Source organism: Lissotriton vulgaris, chromosome 10, assembly GCF_964263255.1.
Source record: "Lissotriton vulgaris chromosome 10, aLisVul1.2, whole genome shotgun sequence".
Classification (NCBI taxonomy): Eukaryota; Metazoa; Chordata; class Amphibia; order Caudata; family Salamandridae; genus Lissotriton; species Lissotriton vulgaris.
This window is the reverse complement of record NC_141698.1, coordinates 748,680,334-748,705,856: the sequence shown is the minus strand read 5'-3', so window position 1 is coordinate 748,705,856 and position 25,523 is coordinate 748,680,334. Positions and strand designations below refer to the sequence as shown.

General features: G+C 45.4%; 1 protein-coding gene across 1 annotated transcript in view; it reads right to left on the bottom strand.

Annotated features, from left to right (window-relative positions):
* The window catches only part of MASTL (microtubule associated serine/threonine kinase like), a 276,260-nt gene that overhangs the window by 18,526 nt on the left and 232,211 nt on the right, over positions 1–25,523 (bottom strand). The window contains exons 10-11 of the mRNA XM_086941611.1: positions 19,693–19,806; positions 19,514–19,615 (exon numbers count right to left, since the gene is read on the bottom strand). Of these exons, the coding sequence (XP_086797737.1) occupies positions 19,514–19,615; positions 19,693–19,806 (216 nt within the window). The remainder of the gene's footprint in view (positions 1–19,513; positions 19,616–19,692; positions 19,807–25,523) is intronic.

The following is a 25,523-nucleotide window of genomic DNA, read 5'->3' as shown; positions in this document are numbered from 1 at the left end:
GAGGAGGCTGAGCAGTGTCAGAAATGGGGTGCAGAAACCCCAACTCTTCTTCATCACCTCAAAAACTGTAGTCCTCAGAAGGAAAAACAGGAGGGGGCTTGAAAAAGAGCGGAGGGACGATGTCCAGACGGCACTACCAGCATCGCACCAATGCAGATGGTGCCAGAGCAGCAATGTCTGGAGAAGAAAGTGGTGTGGAGTCGATCAGTGGCTGATCATTACAGGCTCCAAAGGTGGCAACCCCAAAGGTCTGTGCGACTGATTCGACAATGGGATCAGAAGTCCTAACTGCAGCAGAGGGCGAACCTGCTGACGTGGACACAGTCAAGGCACTTTACACCTCCTTGGGGCCCTAGGGCGCTCCAGGGGAAGGTAGGGAGGCATGGGCGGACTTGCTTATAGACTCCTCAATGGAAGAGTGGGAGGAGGTTTCCGTGTTAAAGTCATGAGATGCTGTGACTTTGACCGGCTATGCCTCGACTTACCTTGGGGCAAAACAACAGTATAACCCATAGACCGGATTGAGATCTGGGTGTATATATGTTTTCAACAACAATATCTCAATCGGATTCAATACAAAGGCAAGTATATATGTATGCACAAGACATTACGAGAACATGAAAAAAAAAAAGAGAGACTCTCGATTTCAATTTTGAAAGTGCATATAGCACCATGTATTAAGAACACATTTTATACAGGACAGTTGTAGCAGCACTGATAGCATAAAATGCAGTGGCACCCCAAGGGGGCTTTGTGCACTTGGTGCTAGTAAAACAAAGTGACAGCGCGAGTGACAAGTGGGTGAACACAGCGAAGGACGCAGAGTGACAAGGTGAAAAAATAATATATACAGAAGCAATGGTTAGTCATCAATCAATGAATAACAGATATTCGTTTGGGAACCAAGGTTGAGGGTGCGCCATGAGTCGCGCTGTATGAAGGGTCGAAAGCGTTTTGATCCTATCTAGTCAGAATCTTCATCAGGACCGAGTTGCCAGTTTAGTGAGTGAGAAGCGAGTGCTGGATGGGTCAAGTGTAATCCGTAGGGGCGGCGAGGTTGTGTAACGTGTTACCGGGGGGTAGCTCGACGGGGTCCAGAATGAATCTATGGAGGCTCAATGGAGTCCAGAATCTTGTTCGTAGTTACTGGGGTAGGCAAAGAAGATTTAATAAGCTTAACAACAAAATAGCTATAGAAAAGGGCAGTCTGTCCCTTTAAGTCAATGTGGTTTCCATTTCCCATGATGCCATGTGCTAGCATTTGCCTCTCAGAGTCAGTTCTTTTTGATGGGCAGACTTCTTCCACAACAAAATCAACACTATCTACAAACCTCCAACAGCCTAATTCAGACTCCTCAACCTCACCGACCCCCAACAAAGACTCTCTAACGCATGGAAACCTCTCTCGGAGCTAACAACTGCCACCATCATGAACACCACCCACTAAGGAGCACCTAGGGACCCCTCTCACCACAACATGTTCAACCTGGGGAACAGCACTCTGGTCTGAACATCATCTCCTACACTGCAGACACTCGGATCATCCTCGTCCGGTCTTTAGAACACCAACACCAAAGAAAACATCCACAGATGCATAACCAGTGTTGTTAGCTGGATGCCAAACAGATGCCTCAAACTAAACACCAACAAAAAAGGGATACTCATTTGGGAGCAACACCTCCCCCCCATGGGACCATTCCTGGTGGCCAAAGGGAGTCTGCCCCGCACCGGCACCCACAGAACACGCAAAGAGCCTCTCCATCATACTAGACAGTAGGCTCAGGATGTGGAAGCATGCTCAAGAAAATCTTCAATTGGCTCCCCTTCAGGACCAGACGCAGCACCACCCAGACACTCATCACGAGCCGACTGGACTACGGCAATACCCTCCATGTGGGGACCACCTCACAACTGATCAACAGACTTCAGACCATCCAGAACGGTGCAGCCAGGCTCATCCTCAACCTCCTTAGATGAACCCACATCACCCCACCTCAAGGCACTACACGGACTCCTGGTCACTAAATAGTACCAGTTCAAACTGCTCATCTACACCTACAAGGCACTTCACAACATAGGACCAGCATATCTTAACCACAGCTTGAACTTCTACAAGTACATCCGACAACTGTGGTCCGCATTGTTTTCCATGGTTCACACGCCTCGCATTCCACAGGAGCAGCGCAGCTGCTTTTTCTCTCACCTTGCAGCCAAATCCTGGAACAATCTCCCCCTCCACCTCCGAACAGCCCCCACCTCACAATTCAGGGAAGGTCTGAAAACCTAGCTCTTCAACTAACACCTCAGCAGCAGCCTGGCTGACAAGGACATTTCATATAAGCAGTTATTGCGGTCAGGTGCACATTGATAGAAGAAAATTGCAACTTGAACTTCGCTAGATGAAGTAAGTAAGCACAGTAAGATAACCTCTTGTTTGTATAAAATGAGATTGTATTTAATTTATTGACACCCAAAGGTAAAAACTTTTCCATTAAAAGGCATAAAAACGATCTTAACTGTTTGACTTTCATCGGAGGGGAAATCTGTGTGAAGCTGAACTGCGAATCGCAGTGTTTAGATTGTTTAGGTTTCAGTAAAAGGTCAAGTTTGGAGTGACAGTAGAGGGCAGTTGTAGCACGCAAGTTAATTAAGTCATCTTTAGAATATATAATGCGTGCTGTGTTGAATGGACTCGAGGTTACGGCCCTCGGCTCGGGACAGGCTCGGACGGGCTTGCCTTTGGCGCGCCCGCTGCGCGAGCGCATGGATGCCTGCCTAAATACTGATTGGGGGCAGCCAACTAGTCCGCTGGCGAGGTGCGGGAATCCCGGAAGTAAGATGCTCCCTTTACCCTCCGAGAAACGGCACAAGCCGCGACGGGACAGGGCTGGTGCTGCTATCATAAAATGCAAGTAATGCAAAGTATTTTACTGATTTTAAAACACAAGCAACAGTTAAAAGCAATTTGCCTCTATCTTTTATGTAGCAAACTCTCTGAACATTCCCTAAATACTTGCCATGTTTCAAGCCTTTAGAGAACACTCCAGGTGTCCTGGACCAAAACAGATGCCTTACAAAAAAAAAACACACGAAGCAGGACAGCATTTCTAGACCAAAATCTAACAGGTACTGTTAGCTAACTGCCACAATGAGGTACAACATTGGCGCAAATTACATATTAGACGGACTGCCAAAGAAACTAGTTTTAAAATAATCCTACCAAGGCTGATGTATGCAGTACAAAACACCCTGTAAACAATCTTACAGATGATCTGGAATCAGAAATATGCTCAATGGTGTAGGGCGCAGGGTGCACTCTGAGAACTCCTCACCTTCTAGGAGTTGCTAGATTGGTTCAACCTTCTGGGGGAAACAACTCTGGGATGAACAAGTAACTTACCTCCGGTAAAACTCTTTATGGTAGAGATATTATATAGTCACAGATGCCTCGCCTTTTGAATATTCACCAGGATCAAGAAACCTTTTGTCAGTATCTCAGCAAGACAGTGGATGGCGCAGTACATCTCAGCACTGTTGCGGTTTTGCTCTAAAAATGATTTGTGGGGCCTATATAGGCGGCACCCCTGTGCACTGTCAGTTGCTTTTGCACCCCCAGATGCAGACGCCCAAGAGCAAATTGGTTATGAGCATTGTGCAGATTCCTAGACTTGAGATTTTATTAATAAGTAAAGTCCAATCATCGGGTAGCGAGGATGGGAGGGTCGCTGACAAATCTGTGGCTAGTCTCTACCAGAAAGAGCGTTACCAAAGGAAAGTAGTTTGCCCTTCTGATGGAGACTTCTAGACACAAATTCCTCTCCTTTTCAATAGATACCACTGCAGTACCCATTGGAGACTGGTCTGAAAATGGACTCAAACCCGAAAGTCATGCAGGACCAAGCAGGCAAAATACCCCTCCCGATTCACCTTGCTGTCCAGGCAAAAGTACTTTGTGAACGTATGGAAGGGTGCCCATGTGGCTGCCTGGCAAATATTTATGACGCAGTAGTAGCAGCTTTGGCCCTGGTAAAATGAGCACATAGTCCTTGCGGAAACTGCTTTTTAGTCAATGCTTAGCAGATCTTAAAACAGAGCACAATCTAGTGGGAGATGGTATGCTTCTGCACACCCTTGACCTTTTTCACTACAGCGAATCCCACAAAGAACGGATAGTCCACCTAGTGTTTTGTGGTACAATCTATATAGAATGTCAGTGCTCTCTTGGGATACTAGTGGTGTCTCTCCTCCTTGTAGAAGGGTGATACAGACCATAGAACGCCGGCAGGGTGGTAGTTTAACCGACATGAAATGCTGTTATAAGTTTCAACAAGAAAGAGGCCAGAGTCTGCAGAATCAGATTGTCTGGGAATAAGGAAGTGTATGGTGGAATGATACAGCCTGATGCTCACTCACACGCCCTGCTGAGGTGATGGCAATGTGGAAGACCGTCTTAATACTGAAGAGCCGTGAGACAGCTGTGAAACGGTTTGAACGGAGTGCACATTAAGTAGGCCTGGAACCAGATTATGATCCCATTGGGGCATGACAAATGGAGAAGGGGTAATATATATTGCAGCCCTTTTAAGATTGCGTCACAACCGGTGACTTCAACAATGCGGGCTGATCTGGCTACTATAAGGCAGCCAAAAGATAACCTTTAACAGTACCCAAAGCAAGGCCTTGCCAGGCAAGAGTCAGTGCTTACATCAGAACACCAGACAACTTTGCTTGGATATGGTTAATCTGGCATGTGAATGTAAATGTAAATATATGTATACTTGTAAAGCGCACTGTTACCCCATCACTCGTGGCATCCTGGCGCTGTATACCGCTGGGGAACCCGTCCTGGCTTTCCCTGTGAGAGGGCACCCCCAAGGTGAAGCCAGGCATCCCTGGCGCTGCTAGGGCCGTTGTGGAGATTAAGCAAGCTATTGCCCAGAGTTGCAGAGTGGGACCCATGGTTAGCATAGGCACCTAGGCGAGAATTATCGAGTCCACGGACATTGACCCAAGACCCTGCCGCGTCGGGAATTGAACCCTGGTCCCGGGCCGACCTCTGCTTCTGGGTCTGCCGCTTCTTACCAGTGAGTCACACTTCTCCACATCATGTGCCACACCAAACCCGTATTAGTCCCAACAACAGGCATATACAGTTTTGTCGAGGGTCGTCTGGCTACCAAGATATCATCAACCACCTCAGAAGGAAGGTCAGGGGTGTTCAGCTGTCACTGTAAATCTCCAAGCATGAGATTGCAAAGGCCAGTGTGCGGTATTCTGCCCTGGTGCTGCAACAGCAGGTCCTCCTGGAGAGGCATCTGGATCGGAGGACATATGCTGAAGCCCAAGAGTTCTGGATAACACACAATCTGTGCCCAGGCCGGATCACTAGGGCGACTTGAGCCTGAACTGCCCTAATCTTCTTGAGAACTCGGGGTAGGAATGGTATTAGTGAAAAGAAACACGGACAACCCAAGCTTCGACTCGAGACGGAACGCATATTTGAGCAAGATGTTGTAATTGGCCCGTCCGTGTTAGCGATTAGCTGAATCTACACGTTGTCCTCCTTAACTTGGCTGTATACGATAAACGCCATTTTGAATACTGTGGCGGCCATCTTAGATCATGAGCGGCCTCGTGGCCGACGTGCCCTTTAGTCCTTTGTCCGTTCCACTGACCACTCACATCTGCCCAGCAACAGGCTATTTTAGTACTGGTCAAGCCACACATGCGCAGTTCTAACTGACCCGTATACCTTCAGGAATGTGCCGCTAACTGACCAGCGGGTTTGAAACCCTCCAATGAGCTGGCAGTATTCCAAAACATGACCATGTATGTCTCTAAAACTGTGTCTTAACTTGTGCCGCCTATCTTTTATTGCCCCAAAATTGTATATAAACGGGGTCACACCGGTGTTCGGTGTGATACCTCTTGCAATACCGAAGGGTGCTGTTTGAGTGTACCACCACCCCATGGGGTTTTAATAAACTTGTTCTTTGCCTTTTACAGCTTCCGTGCCAACAGTTCTTTTGTGTATGTGGGTAATCTCTGGAGCGTGTAGGCCTTGGGAACCCTGAAATACTTCAATTGGCGACCACGAAGGGACTCATCGGCGACTCGGATGCCCGAAGGAGAGGTCGTGACGAAGGCTTGGAAACTCGCCATGGACGCGCACTGCCACGAGTGACCCGAGTCTTGGCTGCCAAGGTGTTTTTTCCTTTCCTTCCGATCTGACCTTCCAGGTGGCGCCGGTCTCCGACTGAGTTTTCGAGTGTCCGCTTCACTGAGAAAGTGCCGTTTGGCTGATTTGGCTTACAAGACCTTGGCAGTTGGAATCTGGACTTTTGAGAATTGGTAAGCTTTGTGTTCGGTAAGGTAGTCTTCGGACGCTTACTGAAGTCCTGAGATTTGTGTTCGGTAAGGTAGTCTTCGGACGCTTACTGAAGTCTTGAGATTTGTGATCAGTGAGGTAGTCTTCGGACGCTCGCTGAATTTTGTGAACTTTGATCTGAGTTAGCTAACATTTTGAATTTGTGACCTTTGAACTTATATGTGTAGTGCACTTCACATAGGCAGGCATGTAGAGATGTTTCTCTAACCTTGTTTTTCCTTTGAGCGGCACAATTGTGTGAAGAACTGTAAGTGCCCTTTGGTTTGGTGTCACGCTTTCGTGATACTTTTTGAACATGCCTGTTTTCAGCAAACTCCGGGGAATGTGTTGCTTAGGAGATGATGCATCAATTAGGTTAGCGGAATCACAGCCAGCTCCCCCAGAGGGAACACCAAATAGGGACATGTATATCAAGCACGGCCTTCCACCTATTATGTACAGTAAATTATGGCATAAGTACACTAAGGCCGATCCCGAATTGCAATGGCCCCTACACGGGTCATACGATTTGAGTAAAATCCAATTTGTCGAGCAATGTATGTTTCAACGTAGGTCTAGACAAAATATGTTTGATTGTGTACGAATGTGGGAGAAAGCGGTGCGTGAACGAATGAAGCGTGAGGTTGCCTTGGCGGACAAAGAGCAGCGTAAGGCTGCTCGGGATAAGGCTTTACAGCTTGAGGAGAAGGAGGCTCAGGAGAAGAAAGAGAGGGAGGAACGGGAACGTAAATTGCAAACGACTGGTCAGTTTCCTATTCGCCGACCGCTTTATCCTGTCCTTAATAATGAAATTGATGATTTTTCTTTGTTAGATCGGTCACCGCCTCCGTACGTTTCACCGACGGCTCCGGCTGCGGATTCCGAGGATGATGGGCAGATTCAAGTGAGCCAGAAAGGGGTATCGGCTCTCAGGTTTACTGCGGAGAGGTCCGCTCATTTGCGCAGTTGGGCTCGTAAAGTGAATAGGCATTGTGTTACTCAGGAACAGTTGGTAGCGGAGAAACAGGGGTGGTCGGATCTTGAATTAATGTATTTCTTGTCCACTTTAGCGGATGAAGTTGTAAATGCATATCGTGAAGTTTCTGAAACGTTAGAACCTAAAGCTTTGTCGGTATATCGTGAGAATTTAGCTAAAGGTGATTTTGATCTTACAGATGTGGACGACCTGTTCAAGCAGTTGATCGCGCTGCGGGATGAGACAATTTCTTTACGACAGGAACTGAAACGGAGGAAAAAGGAGTCCGAGCCGGGAAACGACGGGGCGGTTAAGGAGTGTTCTCTTCGTGGTTCAGATAAGAGCTCTGCGTTGCATGTTATGCCTATGCGTGAAGCCGCGCCTTTGTATGTTCCACCAAAAGGGGAAGGTACGGATGATGATAAATTGTCAAAGGATGCGAAGGGATATTTTGTGTATAATTGGGTGTATACACCATGGAATAGAGCAGATGTCATGGCACTTAAAAACTCTTTACCTGATCTCCGAAAGAACCCAGCGGCATTCTATGAGGGGGTAGAGGGGGCTATATCGTCTTGTGTGATGACTCTTGTAGATATAGATTTGTTTTTTGGGTTGATATTACCACCTGACATGTGGCGGCAGATTCGTAAAAATAATGATGAGACAATATTGGGAGGGACATGGAAAGAAATAAATGCTGCAGATTTAGACAGGGCACCAGCATGCAAGCCTTGTCAGCTAATTCTAGAACTCCCGGCAGCTATTTTGCGTAAATTGAAAACGCTTGTTCCCGCCAAAAAGATTGATTGGACCATGTTAACGTCGTGCAAGCAGAAACATGATGAAACGGTTTCAGATTTCTTTACACGCTTTGAGGAGGCATTTCATGATTACAGTGGTCAATCTTTAACTGACGATACGGGTCGGCATTTGTTTGTAGATAAGTACGTGGCTAATCTCCTACCAGAGATTGCAAAGCGATTGAAGTCGAGTGAGAGTTCCTGGGCCACGGCGACCCCTGCGTCCTTGTTAACTATGGCTCAGTATTATGAGCGGCAGGAAGTGGAGGCTAAAGAGAATGTAGAGAAAAAGACGAAGGAATTGAAAACGAGGGTGATGTTGGCACAGGTTCGGGGAACACAGAGTAGAGGGAATGATAGAGGTAGACGAGGTGGAGGAAATGCGTCGTATGGTCGTACGGACATTGCGGAGGATCAGTGTGCTTATTGTAAGGAGTTTGGGCATTGGGCCGATGATTGTCCGGTACTTCGTGAACAGCGTAGTCAGCGTGGTCGAGGCAGTGGAAGGTCAAGAGGAGGTTATACTGGAGCGAGAGGTGGCGGAGGTGATCGTAGACAGGTTGAGGAGAGGGGCCGTGGCCAGGACGAACGAAATACGTTTGATAGACGGAATCAATATCAGATTTTGGAAGGAGAGAATGTGGAACATCAGGATTATGTGCATGCATAGGATTGCGTAGGATGGGGTAAGGAATCAGTCGAAGTGCCAGTAGATCAGCAAGGTCCATATGTAACAGCGGGTATTTTGGGTTCTACTGATCAGTTTCTAGTCGACACAGGAGCTACTCGTAGCGCTCTGTCGAAACACTTGGTTCCGAGGGCTCCCCTGTCTGGCGAAATGATTACGTGTGTAGGGTTTGATGGCACACCCTCCCCCAGCCCTTTGTCCAAGCCCCTTGCACTATGCATTGACAAGTACTTTAGTTTTGGCCAATTTTTGTTATCGCCCCATACCCCAGATAATATCTTGGGCATTGATTTGCTTAAATATTTTCGAGCAACAATACGCTGCGCTCCAGAAGGAGTGCGGGTTATTCTGAATGACAACTACCCTGATCCTGATGATTGTCCTGAACGTGACAGATTTTGTGTCATTTTAGACATTCCCGCTTTGGCCTCTCTGCCGCACACGTTGTGGGCGACATCAGATACGGATGTGGGAGAGATGCGTATTCCACCAATACATATCACTGTTAAGGAGGGGGCCCCTCTACCACGAGTGCCACAGTATAAGATCTCGAAGGAAGGCGAAATTGCACTAACACATATTGTTCAGGATTTGATTTCTGCAGGGGTAGTGGAGGAGGTCCCTTATAATGTCTGTAACAGCCCTATTCTACCAATTCTTAAGAGAGACTCAGATGGCAAGATCTATCGATTTATTATTGATTTGCGTGAAATAAATAAAATTGTCATTCCCCAATACCCAGTGGTGTCTGATATCACAACTTTGCTTACTTTGGTTCCACCGACAGCCACCACTTTTAGCGTTATCGATCTAAAGAATGCGTTCTTTTCTATCCCTGTTCACCCAGATAGCAGATATCTGTTTGGTTTTACGCTCAATAATAAATCGTATAGATTTTGTCGTGTTCCCCAAGGCTATACTGAGAGCCCTAGCATCTACAGCCAGGCTTTAAAACGACAACTAGATTCCTTCGAATTGCAGTCTGGCGTTGCGCTCATCCAGTACGTGGATGACCTTTTGCTTGCTGCTGACTCCTATACACAATGTGAACAAAGCACGCTTGCGTTGCTGTCCTTTTTGGCACAAAACAATCACAAGGTCTCCAAGAAAAAGCTTCAATACTGTAGACCCCAGGTGACCTACCTCGGTCATCTGTTGTCTAAGGAGGGGAGGGCATTAACATCTGATCGAATTCAGGCGATTTTAGATACACCAGTCCCCCGCACGCAGAGAGATGTGCGTGCCTTTATAGGGTTGACATCTTTTTGTAGACAATGGATCATGGGTTTCTCACATATCATAAAACCTCTGCTAGCATTATTGTCCAAAACTACACCGATGCCTCTTGAGTGGACAGACGAATGTCAGAAAGCCTTTGAACAGTTGAGACAGGCCCTTTGTTCTGCACCCGTGTTAGGAACACCAGACTACACGAAACTTTTCACATTGTACGTGCACGAGAATGATGGGTGCGCGTTGTCAGTGTTAGTGCAGTTACACGGGGATAAGCAGAGACCATGTGCATACTTCTCTGCCATTTTGGATCCTGTAGCACGAGGGCTGCCTGGGTGTTTTCGAGCAGTAGCGGCAACAGCAGTAGCCATACGACAGAGTGAGGGCATAGTGTTATCACACAAATTGCTGGTGTTGGTTCCTCACGCAGTAGACGCCCTGTTAAACCAAACAAAGACCCAATACCTCACGAGTGCACGACTTACAGGATATGAGCTGACACTTTTAGCGCCACACATAACATTGAAGAGATGCGCTACTTTGAACCCCGCGACTTTATTGCCCTATCCGGCCGAGGAGGGTCAGGAAGAAAAACATCATGATTGTGTTTTCCTGACTGAGGAACAGACAAAGGGTCGTGTTGACTTACAGGATGTGCCACTTCCAGATGTGGATGGGGAACTGTGGGTTGATGGATCGTGTTTGAGGCTGCCAGATGGCACGACTTCCGCAGCATATGCGATCACGACTCTTAAGACGGTGGTAGAAACAGCTAGAATACCACAAAAATCGGCTCAGGCAGCAGAGCTGATAGCTTTAACAAGAGCCTGCGAATTGAGTGCTGGCCTATGTGTGAACATATACACAGACAGCCGGTACGCCTTTGGAGTGGCCCATGACTTCGGGCTTCTTTGGAGGGAACGCGGGTTTCTGACGTCACATGGGGAGCACATTATGCACGGAGAGTTAGTGCGTGATCTCCTAAATGCGCTGCTTGGCCCTAAAAAAGTAGCAATAGTGAAGTGCAGTGCCCATAAGAAAATTACGGATAAGGTGGGCCAAGGAAATGCCTTCGCAGACAGCATAGCAAGGCAAACGGCTATGTCCCAAATTAGCTCCCCCATGTATGTGGTACAATCACAGGCTGAACGATGGAGTGATGCTAGAGCAGAGATACGGGATATACAAAATTCAGCTACAGAATCTGAGCTTGCGGCTTGGGCAGCAGATGGGGTGCTAGATGATGAGGGATGTTGGAGAAGTAAAGACATGGAGAAGTGGAAATTGCCTGCGGCTTACTTACAGGCGATGGTCCAGATGACACATGGACTGGCGCATGTCGGAGCTCTTGCAATCACTCAGCTTTTAACACGAGTTTGGGAACATCCCGAGATTGCGAACACTGCAAAGAGAGTAGTGCAGACCTGCCTGGTATGTTTGCAACATAATCCTGGAAAGGGGGCCTATACTCCGAAAGGAGGGTTCGTTCCACCTTCTGCACCGTTTGAAGTCCTTCAAATGGATTACATTCAACTCGAGCGCTGCAATAACCTGAAGTACGTCTTAGTGGTGGTGTGTGCCTTTAGCAAATGGGTTGAGGCCTACCCCACGAAAGACAATACGGCTTTGACAACAGCTAAGGTGTTGCTTAAGGAATTCTTTCCTCGCTTTGGAGTTTGCAAATTTTTGTGGAGCGATAATGGGCCCCATTTTGTCGGAAAGATTGTGGAATATGTACTGAAGGGGTTAGGGATTCAGCAAAAGTTCCACGCTGTATTCCACCCTCAGTCGGCAGGTTTGGTCGAGCGGTACAATGCCACGTTGAAGCTTAAGCTGGCCAAAATTGTGGCGTCTACATCATTGAAGTGGCCAGATGCGTTGCCGCTAGCACTACTGTCTCTTAGATCAGTACCCCATTCACGGACAGGCCTTACACCTTATGAGGTGGTGTTTGGCCGCCCCATGAATATCTGGGGAGTGCCCAAGCCGCGATTGATACATGATGTGCCTTGTGTTATGATGAATGATTATTTGGCACGATTAACAAATGATTTGCTCTCCATTCATCAACAGGTTCGAGAAGCGCTCCCTGACAACTCTACTGGAGAAGGCCACGATCTTCGTCCTGGGGATCATGTGATGATCCGTTCGTTTGAAAGAGCAAGCAGTTTGGAGCCCAGGTGGAAGGGCCCCGAGCAGGTCCTTCTGGCAACCCGCACCGCCGTACGAGTGACCAACAGGAAGCGGTGGGTGCATTCGACTCACTGTCGTCGAGTCTCTCCGGATCTGGTGACTCCTGCTGTGCTTACTGATTATAAAGAGATCTTGGAGAAAGAAAAGAGCCCAGCTGTGACGTCGGCCGAAGTAGAGGGAGCCTTCCCGGACCAATCGGCTGCTGGAAGAGAGCGCTACAATCTACGACCGCGATAAAGAAGATTTTTGTTCCTTTTTTAGACTGGTTGGTAACCGCTCCAGGTTTGTGAAACGGAAACCGGGAATTCCAAGGGGGGGGGATCAGTTCTGCCAGAGTAGCGACACCCGTCTTGGCCCGGAGAAGAAAACAACGGCTACCTCGGAGTTCAGCACCGCATTTTTCTTTTTTTTTTTAGGTATACACGTATGTGTATCAGAGACTATTTGTGAGAAACTGTGAGCACTGAACTTTCTTGAACTATGGCATCAATGGTATCGCGTGATAAGAAAATACTGGGTGCCTTTCTTTTTGTTTTCACGATTGTGGTGATAGCTGTTATTGCCTGGGTAGTCGAACTTGTGGTGCCTGTACGTGAACATTTGCTGCCGACTACCCCGGCACCGTCTGAACATTTTCACTTTACTCTGCCTTTTCATGAAGAACGCCACCGTCAAACGTATTTAAATAACAGCTTCATTCAGATTCTTCACCACACACATAATATGACCAATACCTCTAATTGCTGGGTGTGTGGAATGTTGCCTGGGCACCAGAAGAGAGGGGGCACCCCACTTATTCCACTCCCGTTTTCGCATAATGGGTCTTGCAACGCCTGGTACACCCTCCTCTTTACCTTGAGATGGCCAACAAAAGGGGGGGTGCTTTTTCGCCTAAATAAAGAATGTCCCCATGACAAGGATGGGTTTCCACGGGCTGAGGGTACACGGTTTGAATGGGAGGAGTATAGGCCCGACAATGTATCTGCCCCACGAATATACAGCAATCAGCGAAACGTGAATGTATCCAGTGCTCATGTTATAAATGTCATTGCCACGAAAGCCGATTTATGTATCCGGAATAAGGGCACGATTGCTGTGGGGAAAAGTGAATGTAACGTTACTCTCACGTTTGATAGCCCGAATGGCATTTCATTTGTTGCATCTCGAAACACCTACTTCATCTGTGGAGCGAAGGGGTACCATCAGCTTCCAGTGGGGTGGTTGGGCACATGTTATGTATCGTTTGTGCTACCTCCTGTATTCATTGCCCCTCCGATGTATCACAACGACTATACTCTGTACCACGACTTTGTTTTAAACAGAGTTAAGCGAACTGTTGCACTAGAGGACATTGATCAAACGGACACTGCGTTGCAACAATATGTGGATTTCAATCTGGGACTATTCTCCTTTGTGGGGGCCGCACTGAACAGTCGGAAGATCAGACGCCTGACACGTGTTGTCGAGGCTGTTGCGAATGACACTGCTATTGCCCTGGGGAATATTACCGAAGAACTGCAGATTTCCAGAATTGTCACCCTCCAAAACCGGATGGTACTGGATGTTGTTTTGGCTGATCGTGGGGGGGCATGTAGGATTATCGGAAGCAGCTGTTGTGTTTACGTGCCTGATAATTCCCCATCTGTGTATGATGTGATTTCCAAGCTGCACAAAATAGCTGCCGAAATACACCCGGACAATGGAACTTGGACACTTTCTGGATGGTTCTGGTCCATGATTGCAACTTGGGGCTGGAAACTGTTGACAATTCTCTGTATACTTGTGGGAGCAATGTTTTTTATCTGCCTGTGTATCCAATGTGGTCCTGCATTATGTTCAATGTGCCTATCGGCCTGTTTGCCATCGAGACGAGCTCTTGCCTACGATAGAATGATGCTACATAAGGAGGTGACACAAATTATGTTAATTGACATCGAGGACGAACATCCAGACTATGTTCATTATGAGGTAGATTCAGCTAAACGCTAAAAGGGTCGTCTGTTGTAATTGGCCCGTCCGTGTTAGCGATTAGCTGAATCTACACGTTGTCCTCCTTAACTTGGCTGTATACGATAAACGCCATTTTGAATACTGTGGCGGCCATCTTAGATCATGAGCGGCCTCGTGGCCGACGTGCCCTTTAGTCCTTTGTCCGTTCCACTGACCACTCACATCTGCCCAGCAACAGGCTATTTTAGTACTGGTCAAGCCACACATGCGCAGTTCTAACTGACCCGTATACCTTCAGGAATGTGCCGCTAACTGACCAGCGGGTTTGAAACCCTCCAATGAGCTGGCAGTATTCCAAAACATGACCATGTATGTCTCTAAAACTGTGTCTTAACTTGTGCCGCCTATCTTTTATTGCCCCAAAATTGTATATAAACGGGGTCACACCGGTGTTCGGTGTGATACCTCTTGCAATACCGAAGGGTGCTGTTTGAGTGTACCACCACCCCATGGGGTTTTAATAAACTTGTTCTTTGCCTTTTACAGCTTCCGTGCCAACAGTTCTTTTGTGTATGTGGGTAATCTCTGGAGCGTGTAGGCCTTGGGAACCCTGAAATACTTCAAAGAGACACCTTGGAAATGCCATGGTGCATAAGCACTAACGTTGCATGCTCTCTGCAGTGGCAAACAGATCAGCCAAGGTTCTCCTCATTTGTTTAAGAGACCTTGCACCACCTCTGGGTGTAACTCCCACTCATGAACCACAAGGCATAGTGGAGTTTATCTGCCCTAGCATTCAATGAGCCTGTCAGGTTGATCACCACCAGGAAGAAGTCTTGGTGCTCCAGCCATTTAGAGAGGCGAAAGGTCTTCAGGCATAGGGTTTGTGAGCCTACCCGGTTTGTTGCAGTACAACTTGGCGGTGATGTTGTCCATGTGCACCTGTACTAGCCTCCCATTGATGGACAACCACCACTGAAGATCTATTGCAGCCTCCTACGAAATGATAACATGGTCGGAGAAGTCCCCTTGATGTTCGGCCTACTGAGATTAGAGATCTCATAGCAGAGACCGTAAATGCCACCTAGTGTGCTTGACCAGCAGCATGTAGGAGACCACCAGTCTCAGCAGCATCAGATTCAGTCTCACTGAAATCCAGGACTGAAAGATTGGAATCATACCCTGAATGTCCTGAATTCTCTTTCCAGGGGGAAGGTACGAAACCGAACTGTATCCAGAATGGCTCAGATGAAAGGGAGTGATTTGGCATGTTGATAGCAAACCCCAAAGAAGACAGGAGGGTCGTCACAGTCTGGAGGTGCCAGAAGATTCACTAATACAAATGGTGTTTGAGCTCAACCCCCATTTGTGTTAGTGATGAAATATTGGGAGGATATGCTTGGCTGCCCTTTCCTCTTTCTCTCTCTTTTTGTAATCCTAATGGTGGCTGACGATTGTCTAGGGTGAACTCACCTTCAACTGCCAGTCGGGGAAGACTAGAACCCCTGCCCTCCGAAGGCGTGCTGCCACAACTGTAATCACTTTTATGAACACCGGAGGGGCACTGGTGAGACCAAAAGAAAGAACAGCGACTTATAAGTGCTCCTGTCCCACCAGGAACCACAGGTACGACCAGTGGGCTGGCATGACAGGGATATGGAAATAGGTGCCCTACAGGTCCCGCCTTCAACCAGTCTCAAGAGTCGAGAGCAGACAAGACCTGGGTCAAAGTCAGAATTTTGAGGCGTTGAGAGGGAGCAGGTCTAAAATAGGCCACGAGCCTCCATATTTCTTGAGCACCAGAAAGTAGCGGAAATAATAACTGCAACTTACTTCTAATACAGGTACCCTCTAAATGGCCCCTTTTGCCAAAAGACTGTATACTTCCCAGCGCAAAATGGAGCAATTGTCCCCCATAAGTCACGGGAGGCATATGGTGAAAGGTGCAGCAGGAAAGAAAGGGAGGGTAAAGCATAGCCCTTGCAAACGAGAAGCAAAACCCACCTGTCTGAGGTTACTGCCTACCAACCTGTGCAGAAGCGGTAGATTCTTCCTCTGAACAGTTGGCTGTGCTCCTGTTAGGGCATGCTTTAGAGTTTTGGCAGGATAGAATGCAGGCTTTGGTGAACTGAGTGTATAGCTGACCTACGCAAAAGGGGCAGTTGGCGCCACAGCCACTTCCTTGAAACTGATGGGTCCCCGAGAGGGCTGGACAGGCTGGAGACATCTGGGCCAAATCTATGGGGTGGGGAAACTATTGCAGCTGGTGCGGCTAAAAGGCCCGAAGAGTAAGCAGTAGCTCTGCTCTCCTTAGGATGCTCAAGAACAGAATCAGCCTTGTCTCTGAATAGGTGAGTCCCATCAAAGGGCATGCCAATCAGGGAGGACCAGCCGACTTTGTAATGGAAGGTTGACATGAATGCAAGTGGCGCGAGAAAGCAGTATCCCACTTCAACTTCTTATGTCTTTTACGCTTGCCCCAGGACTTGCAGCATAACAAAGACCGACTTCTGGAGCGGATCAGACAACTGCGAGAATAAACCTTGGACATGGAGTGGGACTTAGAGCGGTCCCAGTGGAGAGTTTTCTTGTGCTTGGTGATGTAAAGTTTTATCACGTGTTCCCGGATGGCCTTTAGGTTTATCGACACGCAGTCTCCGTGGGATTTGAAGTCTTGGCTCAACCTCAAGCACTACAGGCACACCTGATGGGGATCTATCACAGACATTTGTTTGCGACAGTTTCTACGGGGCTTCAAATCTGTCATTTTAGAGGGTGACATCCCTTGCACACTGGAAAAAGTTAGTAACAAAAATGCAAGGCTAGTGTCTCAAAGAGACCAGAGGGAGCTCTGGATATGCATCTGTTGGTGCAGGAAAAAAGTACAGATGTCCACGCACAGGTGTGGCGCCTATCTAGGTCCCGCTCGTCATTTTCGGACAGAAATGGAGACGGTGTGGAGCAGTATGACACCACCTACTGGTGAACAGAGGTACAGCTGAAATATTTACGGATCTAGTTTGACGTCTGGGGAAATTCAAAAGGTAAAGAATATGTGGCTAGAAGTTTCTAGGAGAAATATTATTTTGCCAGGATAGCTGAACAGGCAGCAATAGTGACCATTTACAAAACCTAATTAACAAGAGATCCGACTGCCTACAGCACATCAGGATCTCATAGAGATAGACACATGAGCTCTAGAGACAACAGATCAGGAGGCTACCGTAATGTGAACTAAAGATCTTACAAGGAGCCTGCTTTCCCAGGATTAGACTATAAAAGATGAGCTTGAAAGCAAACAATAAGGGCTTGAAATGCATAGAGGAAGAGGGTGCTTTTCTGAACACCTTTTGACCATGGAGACCGATCAGCACAATTTAGGAATGTGTGGTAACTGATTAAGTCAAAACAATTGGCACAGAGGTACCACTAACTCAACAGTTCGCCTTATATGGGAATCCAACTAATGTAGAGTTAACTAGAAATAAACGTACTCTAAGCTACTTTGGTTTTAGAACTGCGAAGAGAGATGTTGGCCGAATCTGAGGAAATCACCTGTGACCTACAAAAGACAGATGGAACTCTCAAATTTGATCATGTATCGGGGCAGAACAGTGATTATTCAAACCAGAAGATCCCCCGTAAGCTTGAGAAAATGATGAGAGCATTGCAAAGTCATTACAGACCAAACAATAATAGGAACGGATCACATATCCGCCAAAGATGTTTTGTGTGTGTTGGGGAAGTGGGCAAGATTCCAAACACGTAAACTGTAAGTTTAGTTTGCAATATTATATTACTTTAAAGACGCAGTAACATGTTTTATTATATGTTAACAGTCTGCAAACTAAAAATGCATTCAGATAAGTTAGCAAATTAAATTATACTCGATACACCGCCTTAAAAAAAAAATCAAAGGCTGATGTCGACCTTAAAATGTTTCAAACTCATGACCTGCAGATCACTAAATGTATTAGCTGTGAGTTTCTCAAAACCATATTGCCAGTTCTGCAGGTCTGTTAATGTCAAATCTGTGTATTCTCCATTTAACAAGCACAGAGGAATGGGGACAAAGTGAATAAAAAATATGTGCTTGACACACAAGTTGTATTTAAAAGGTCCAGTGAGGTACTATGCTGGGCTGAATCTTTTCTATGCAGCGAAAGAAAAGATCAATGCTTTTGGGTTACCTCCCTAAATTGCTGCCCCTTCATGGCTGTGTCCTTCTATCCTCTTCAAAGTGTATGTTACATACTTTAGAAACGCCCAATGCACCAGAAGCCCATCGTCACCTCAAGACACCCTCTTTGTTCTTACAGAAAGCAAGAAAGAAGATGCGGGTCAGTCAGAACTGGTGCCAACAATTTAGAGATGGCTACACAAACACGTAACAATCCCATGTACATTTAGATGAGTCTTCTGCGAGAGGGCTGGGAGATGAATTGCACTCTTGCACAATGAGATGAAAATATCTACTTGGCCAGTTTCTTCTAATTTCCAGAGCTAGAAAAAGTGTAATGACTTTAAAAGCATAACTAAATTGAAAGGGTACATGGAGGCAGAAATCCAAGGATGCTGATGGTTACACGTTTCATTTACTTCCATTTAAACTCAAGGATATGTAGAATCTATTTTTCAAAAGACAACTGGTACAGACAAAAAACCAAGAGAGAAAAAACTAGAAATACATAACCTTTGAAAGTGAACCATTTGATTACAATGTTAATTATTTAATATTTTGCAATTCATTTAATGTAGATTGTAGTAAATTACTTTCTGGGATATACAGCAAATATATAGCCTTCTTAAGGATTGTTCCATAGTGACGGCATTGACTCATATAGCAAAACATCTGACAGGATCAAGAAAGAGAGTAGAATATCCCTTTCCCTGGAAGTTATTTACGGAGGAAGCTTTCAGCAGATTGAAATTAGGCATATATGGTTCTATCTCCCAAACCTGTCAAAGCCTATTTACAACACGCATTCAGGGAAGAACAGTTTAAGAGAGTCATAATCATAAAATAACTTGAGAAAGCTGAGGCACAGTTTTAGGGGGCTTCTAGGAAGAGGGTTACAATATATTTTGTGACCACCTTAAGTAATAAATACCTAGATGGCTTTCTCAGAGTTGCCCATGCCTAGTCCATAATTACTTAAATGCTCACTTTTTTTCCTCACTCAAATAAGGCACACTGGGTGGGTTGTATTCTGTGTTAACCACTACAAGGTTAGGACATTTGGGATTTGTTGTCTTCTTTAAAACGTCCTATAAGGGAACAAAACAAAAGCAAAAAATCTCACCCTTAAGTCCTGCTCGCTTTGTACTATCAATACACAGGAGAATTTCAATTGCACTTTGTGTGTTCGGGGACAGTTTTTCTTCTCCTTCAGGCCAAGGAATGTCTGTAAACCAAATTATATAAATGTAAACTCAACCAATAGAGAGTGAAGTCATATTCTTTAAAAAGCAAAATACTTACCCCGGTTTAGAATATTCTGGAATACGAGCGTTGGCGTTTCATCATTAAACGGAGGGATCCCCGTCAAAAACTCAAACAAGCAAACTCCAAGTGCCCACCAGTCTACTGCAGGACCTACAATCGGTGCACAAAACTAAGTTGTGAGGAGGTTGCTTTGCAGTTGTAATCACAAATTATTAAAAGTAGGGTTGATAGACAAAGGTGTAGACATAGCCAAGTGTTACAATTGCACGCAAAAAAGCACTGTGGAAATGTAAATGCCACCAGAATAGGATTGTTAAAATGTTACATTCTTATTGGTGCATTTTCAAATACACATAATGTCATAGACTGTCAGAATGCAGCATTCACAAGTTTGGTGTATTTTTAAAATGCAAACATATTTAATTGAGGTTAACAGGTAGGTACCAAATACAACAGAGCTATAATAATTTTAGCCCCATACTTCGGACGATGGCAGTTCAGTGTATTTTTTTATTAATCTTTTTATTACAAACTACACAGCAGCAGTACATTATGATATCAACATTTTACAAATATTCCTACAAGTGTGTTTGAGGTTATCAATTCTCATTGGGAAAGACACAGCATTTCAGTATGCGAACCCATGTAATTTCATGGCTCTTTCATAATCCTCTATATATTTGCCAAGGTCCCGAAATCTGTTCCCATTTCTTAGGACAGCCTCTACTTTGGTAGATCGTGCGTTCTGCCAACCAACACCAGTCCAGATCCTTCTCCCAATCACCCACTTTTGGAAAGGTTCAGGGTCTCTAGATCGGTGTCTTTTTTAAGTAGTAATAATCCTACAGGTTCAAATTTCTAACTTTTTACCCTCTGACTTTGGAAAGTAGTAAGAGTTTTGGATGGATACAGTTTTGTGGCTTCTCTGTATCAGAGATAAGGGTTGTAGAGACAATATCTTCTCTAGGCCAAGTCTTAACCACGTGGAGCTCATTACTCTATGGTCAGATTGTGAACCTTCCCTATTGTAATGCGGGTGGCGGCTGAAACCATACAAGCACTGGCATTGCTCCTAGCTGCATTACCTACGTTACCTAACGTGATGAGAGATAAAGGTGTTACCAATTATTGGCTTTCGTCAGCTGAATCGCTGTTATGAATTCTTCCTAGAAGCAATGGATAAAAGATAGCCTGGATACTGCTGTGCATCTAATAATAATAATAATAATAATAGAGGACTTTTGTTGTGGCTGTGCCGGCGACCTCAGCTTCTTTGATAGTTCCTGCCTCAAATGTTCTATGAACTAGCAGAAGAAACTGAAGGGAGGTGAATGGGGTACAAAAACTGTGAAGGAAATGCAGTAAACATCAGAACTATTGAGCAACATTATTCTAATTGACAATTTGCTGCAGATTCATTTTTTAGAAATATTTACTCAATCAATGCCTTAAATGCTTCCAGGACCAACATCATCTGACATCCCTCCATTGGCGCCCAAAAATGAAATTTCACACTTCAAATGCCTCTACCTGGTCCATAAGGATTTACACAGCCATTTGATGCTACCTGTCCAAGCGGTGTGTTTTCCATCTTCCAGAATATCAGTTTAACAGAACTTACTCAACCAGTTATCTGACCAGATGCAAGAAACAGTGGCATATCTCTTCATGCGCATGGATCTTCTCTGTGACTACTTTAACTCAACAGCAAAAACTCCAGAACAGCTTCCACAGTTTCAGATGGACTGTTAATTTAATCTCGTCATCCTGGCCAAAGTCTAGTCTTCAATACATTCCGATTTGTATCTGAATGGAGGATTATTCCTTCACCCCGACACTCACTTCCAGCCACTGCTGTACGATTCTTGGCCAGTGATCAAGACCCTTTATCTTGTTCACTAAAGGTATTAACAATGTCCATCGGTGGATTGAGAGACAGGCTCTCATTAGCAGATTTTACCCTCGAGCCGACTGAAAAACTGGTTAATTCGTAATCACACAAATTATTGGTGTTTTCCCTACTTTTGCATCCTGTTCTCTAAACTGAATATGTAATGTTTTATAAAAAAGAAATGGATAAAGGGAACTGTCACACATAGCTTAAATGACCTATTTCATAACGATTATAACTTCCATCTTTTGATGACTCTAATTCTGTGGAATAGTTATCTAGATTTTTGAAATTCTATCACACAAATGTAGACACAAAATGGATGTAGATGCTTTAAAGAATTCAGAGTTAAATTAAGAAAAGAAAATATAGATATTAGGCAGAATTACTCAAAATATAATTCATTGCCAATTCATGATGTTATCGTGTACAAAAGCAAATGTGCACCGTCTTAATAATACTACTTTTTCCTACCCTAGTAAAATACTTTTCAAATTACATGCTGTGATGCAGAAAACAACCCTGCAGAAATGGTGTCTTTCTTTGCTCTCAGTCAAGTCCTACAAGCGGTCTTCTCGAGTACCATATTAGGCTGACCACATGTTCATTCTTTGAAGCTTCTGGAAGCACCATTCTCAAGCAAGAAACCACGCGAAATAGAGTGTACTGCATACTTACAAATATCTTATTGTGCGGCATTATTACATTCAATACATTAACCTTAACGGAAGCAACTGAAACACGAATTTTCACGTAAAATTAAAAGTTTTTTCTGATTAATTATATTTAAGCATGTGGGTTTTTACTTTTTCCTCTTTTGAAGCAAGAAAACAGCCATTCACCGCGGAAAGAGACCAATAAACCGTTACCACTGGCTAAAATGAAAGCATTTTCTATAAATCCATAATTATCTTCCTAATCTCGGTGACATATATTTCTAACAAGCAAAATAAAACATACACTTACAACACCAGATGCAGTCTGTCATTTCATTCCTGTGTTCTACTGCAGCTATAACACGGAGTACTAATGAATAACTTACAGTGCTACAATTCAACATGCAAAGTAAAAGTGAGGGACTCCTGAATGCCATTTTGCTGGATTAGGAGCTGTTGAATTTAAATATTTCTCTGTTAAGCAAGCTGGAGTAAATAAGCAGTGATGTATTGAGGTGAAAGCAGCTGATTTAAACAAATGTGAGTCCAATACCGCTGTTGCTGCCGCAGCCTGCTTCTTTGGGGACTACACCCCCCACCTACCAAAGCACCAGGAGGCGCCAACGAGATTTCCCGTGCCGGGAGGCACTTATAATCCGTCCCGGGTTCCCGCAGTGCGGGACGCGCGTCGGCGCGCTTGGCCCACACTGGGCGAAGTCCAGTCCAAGGGCGGGCCCGTCAGAGCCTAGAAGAGGCTGGGCTGTGCACCCCTCTTTCATCTACTCTTCTGTCACCACTATGGGCAAGCGCAAACAACCGTGTGCCTAGGAACTCTACATCCATAATTTCATATTTAACTTCCGCAGTGGGGCCTTTGACTCAAGAAATTCAAAATGCTGAGGACCAGCTGATCAACCAGGGTTACTGCACACATGTTGAGTTAATCCCAGTCGCTAATCAACAATTTATATGACAGGGCAAGACCCCGTAAACAAATCAGATAATAGGGTCATAAATAATTGCAGACTTAATCTGCCATCAGATGCTACTCCCTTAGTTGCAATTCTTATAGGTGTTACGCCGCTTAAAGAGAATTGTTTAGAATCCACCCAGGAACTCGTAAACAAAACCAGGTGTTGGTGTAAACAGCATTCAAGCAACGGGCGCAGGCTTCGTCTCATATCATAATGGCTAGACGAGTTGGCTGGGTTGGTTATAGACCAAGACAGGCACAGGGAGATTGTATTGACATAAATTTTGACAAGGCAGGAATAGCGGGGAAGCTGTTTCAGGAGGGCAACGATGAGGGCCTGGGGGGCATTAGGGCCCTACCCCTGGGGTTCTGTTATCCACCAACTGATGGGCTACACTTACCCAGTAGGAGTGAGCTGGGGAATTTTGTACCAGCAAATAGGAGGGCATGCTCATTGCCCAAATCAAGTTCAAGGGATGGCCAGCATTTGAACACGAATCCACATAGGCCCCCGACCCCACCCACACTGCCAATAAAGCACTAAGGGGAGGAACGAAGGGAGAGCAGTCTAGTGTGTGCAAATAGATTCCTTCTATTAAGCCACCTGGACAAAAACGATAGACTGGAGTCTCCCCCCTACAGCAAAGTAATAGCACTGATAGAACTAGGGGTGCCGGGACCAGTGAGGGTAACAACTTAAACTGTAAGATTGTTAGCTGGAATATAGCAAGGCTAAGAAGTAAAAGAGATGATCTCAGGTGGCTTGATGTTTTAAGAGATTATGATATAGTGGGCTTACAAGAGAAATGGGATTGGGAAAATAACTTTTGGTTGGATGGATATAAATCCTATGGTGAGCCTGCACGGCCTTCTCCAGCAGGTGGAGCAAAGGGGGGTTTATGAACTTTAATCTCACTCAAATTGCTATGAACGCAATGTATTGTGGACACTGGATCTTGTAATTGCCTAGCGATAGAAATTACCTCTACTAATACAACAAAATTGTTCATTGTTAACTTTTATGACTCTTCTGAGAGTAATTTTTTTAATGGACATATATGTAATTTGATTTTTTTGAGAGTACTATAGACTGAAGCAGCCCGCTTCTTACTCTATTATAATCTTGGGCGATTTTAGTATTAATTTATATACTATGAACTGTCATGTTGCCAATTTCTTAGGGCCGTCAAATTCTTTTAATTCTCATTTTGAGCATACACAGCAGGGGTAATATGTGGAGGATCCTTTGGCTGCAGTAGACCTCATCCAACTCAGCACAAATGCTAGTGAGGCGAGGATCCCTACTTTTAAGGCAAGCGGAGAGACTCTATATAGATTATATATTCATTTCCCCTGTACTGTCCTCTCAGGTGGTTTCTGATAACGCACAGTGGTCTCATCATAGTAACCACAATCCCGTCAATCTTGTGCCAGGCGGGGGCACTGGCTTAAAGGGCAAGGCGTAGGGACAATGACCTGTTCCAGTTGGGAGTCAGTGGCCCGTTTAGCTTTTTCCACATAGGTCCTATATGGACCCCAGATGTCCCTGGGACGAGAAGAGCCAGGTAGTGTGCTTGAATATATTTAGCTGTTGATGTTGCAATAGGCCAGACTGTTCAGCGAGCCTTGTAAAGTGGGAGTTGACCGACAGCCCCAGTGAATAGCTATTTCCCTCTTGGCTAGCAACAGGCGAAGAGATACAAACCTCAGGATCTTTTTAGGAAAATTAACCACATACCTCAGTAGTGCCACTTCAGGAGTGGAGACAAAAGACAGCTTGGTCATGTCGCCCAATGTATTATGCACCCCCTCCAAGTAAGACTGTAGTTTTGGGTAGATCCAAGTGAGGAGAGCAAAATCAGCATAAGGGGCATTGCATTTATGCAAGGGTGGGGCCTAGAAGGGTCTAGTCTGTGGGTCCTGGCGGGGCTGATGTATATCATGTGTAGGAACTTGAAATGTAGTAATTTATGCCTCCTGTTTAGAGACACTTCCTTCGTTACCTCACAGCATCTAGCCCACTGGTCGTCCGTAATGGGGCGGCCTAAATCGTCCTCCCAAAGTTTGCGAATCTTGTCATCATTAATCGTGATCATCGCAGAGCATGTCTTGTATAATCTAGATATGAGGTGAACCCCTCTCTTGTTTTCAATGATGAGCGAGATTGGTGTGAATGAATCTGGTTCAATCGGGAAACCAGGAAGAGGGGTACGAAGCGCCGAACGAATCCAGGCCTAGAAGAAAGCTGTCCATAAATGTGACGTCGCGAAAGCGGACATCTTCAGTTGCCGAGAAGATGTGGCCATTCGGTTATAAATCACCCAGTTTAGAGATGTTGAATTTGGAC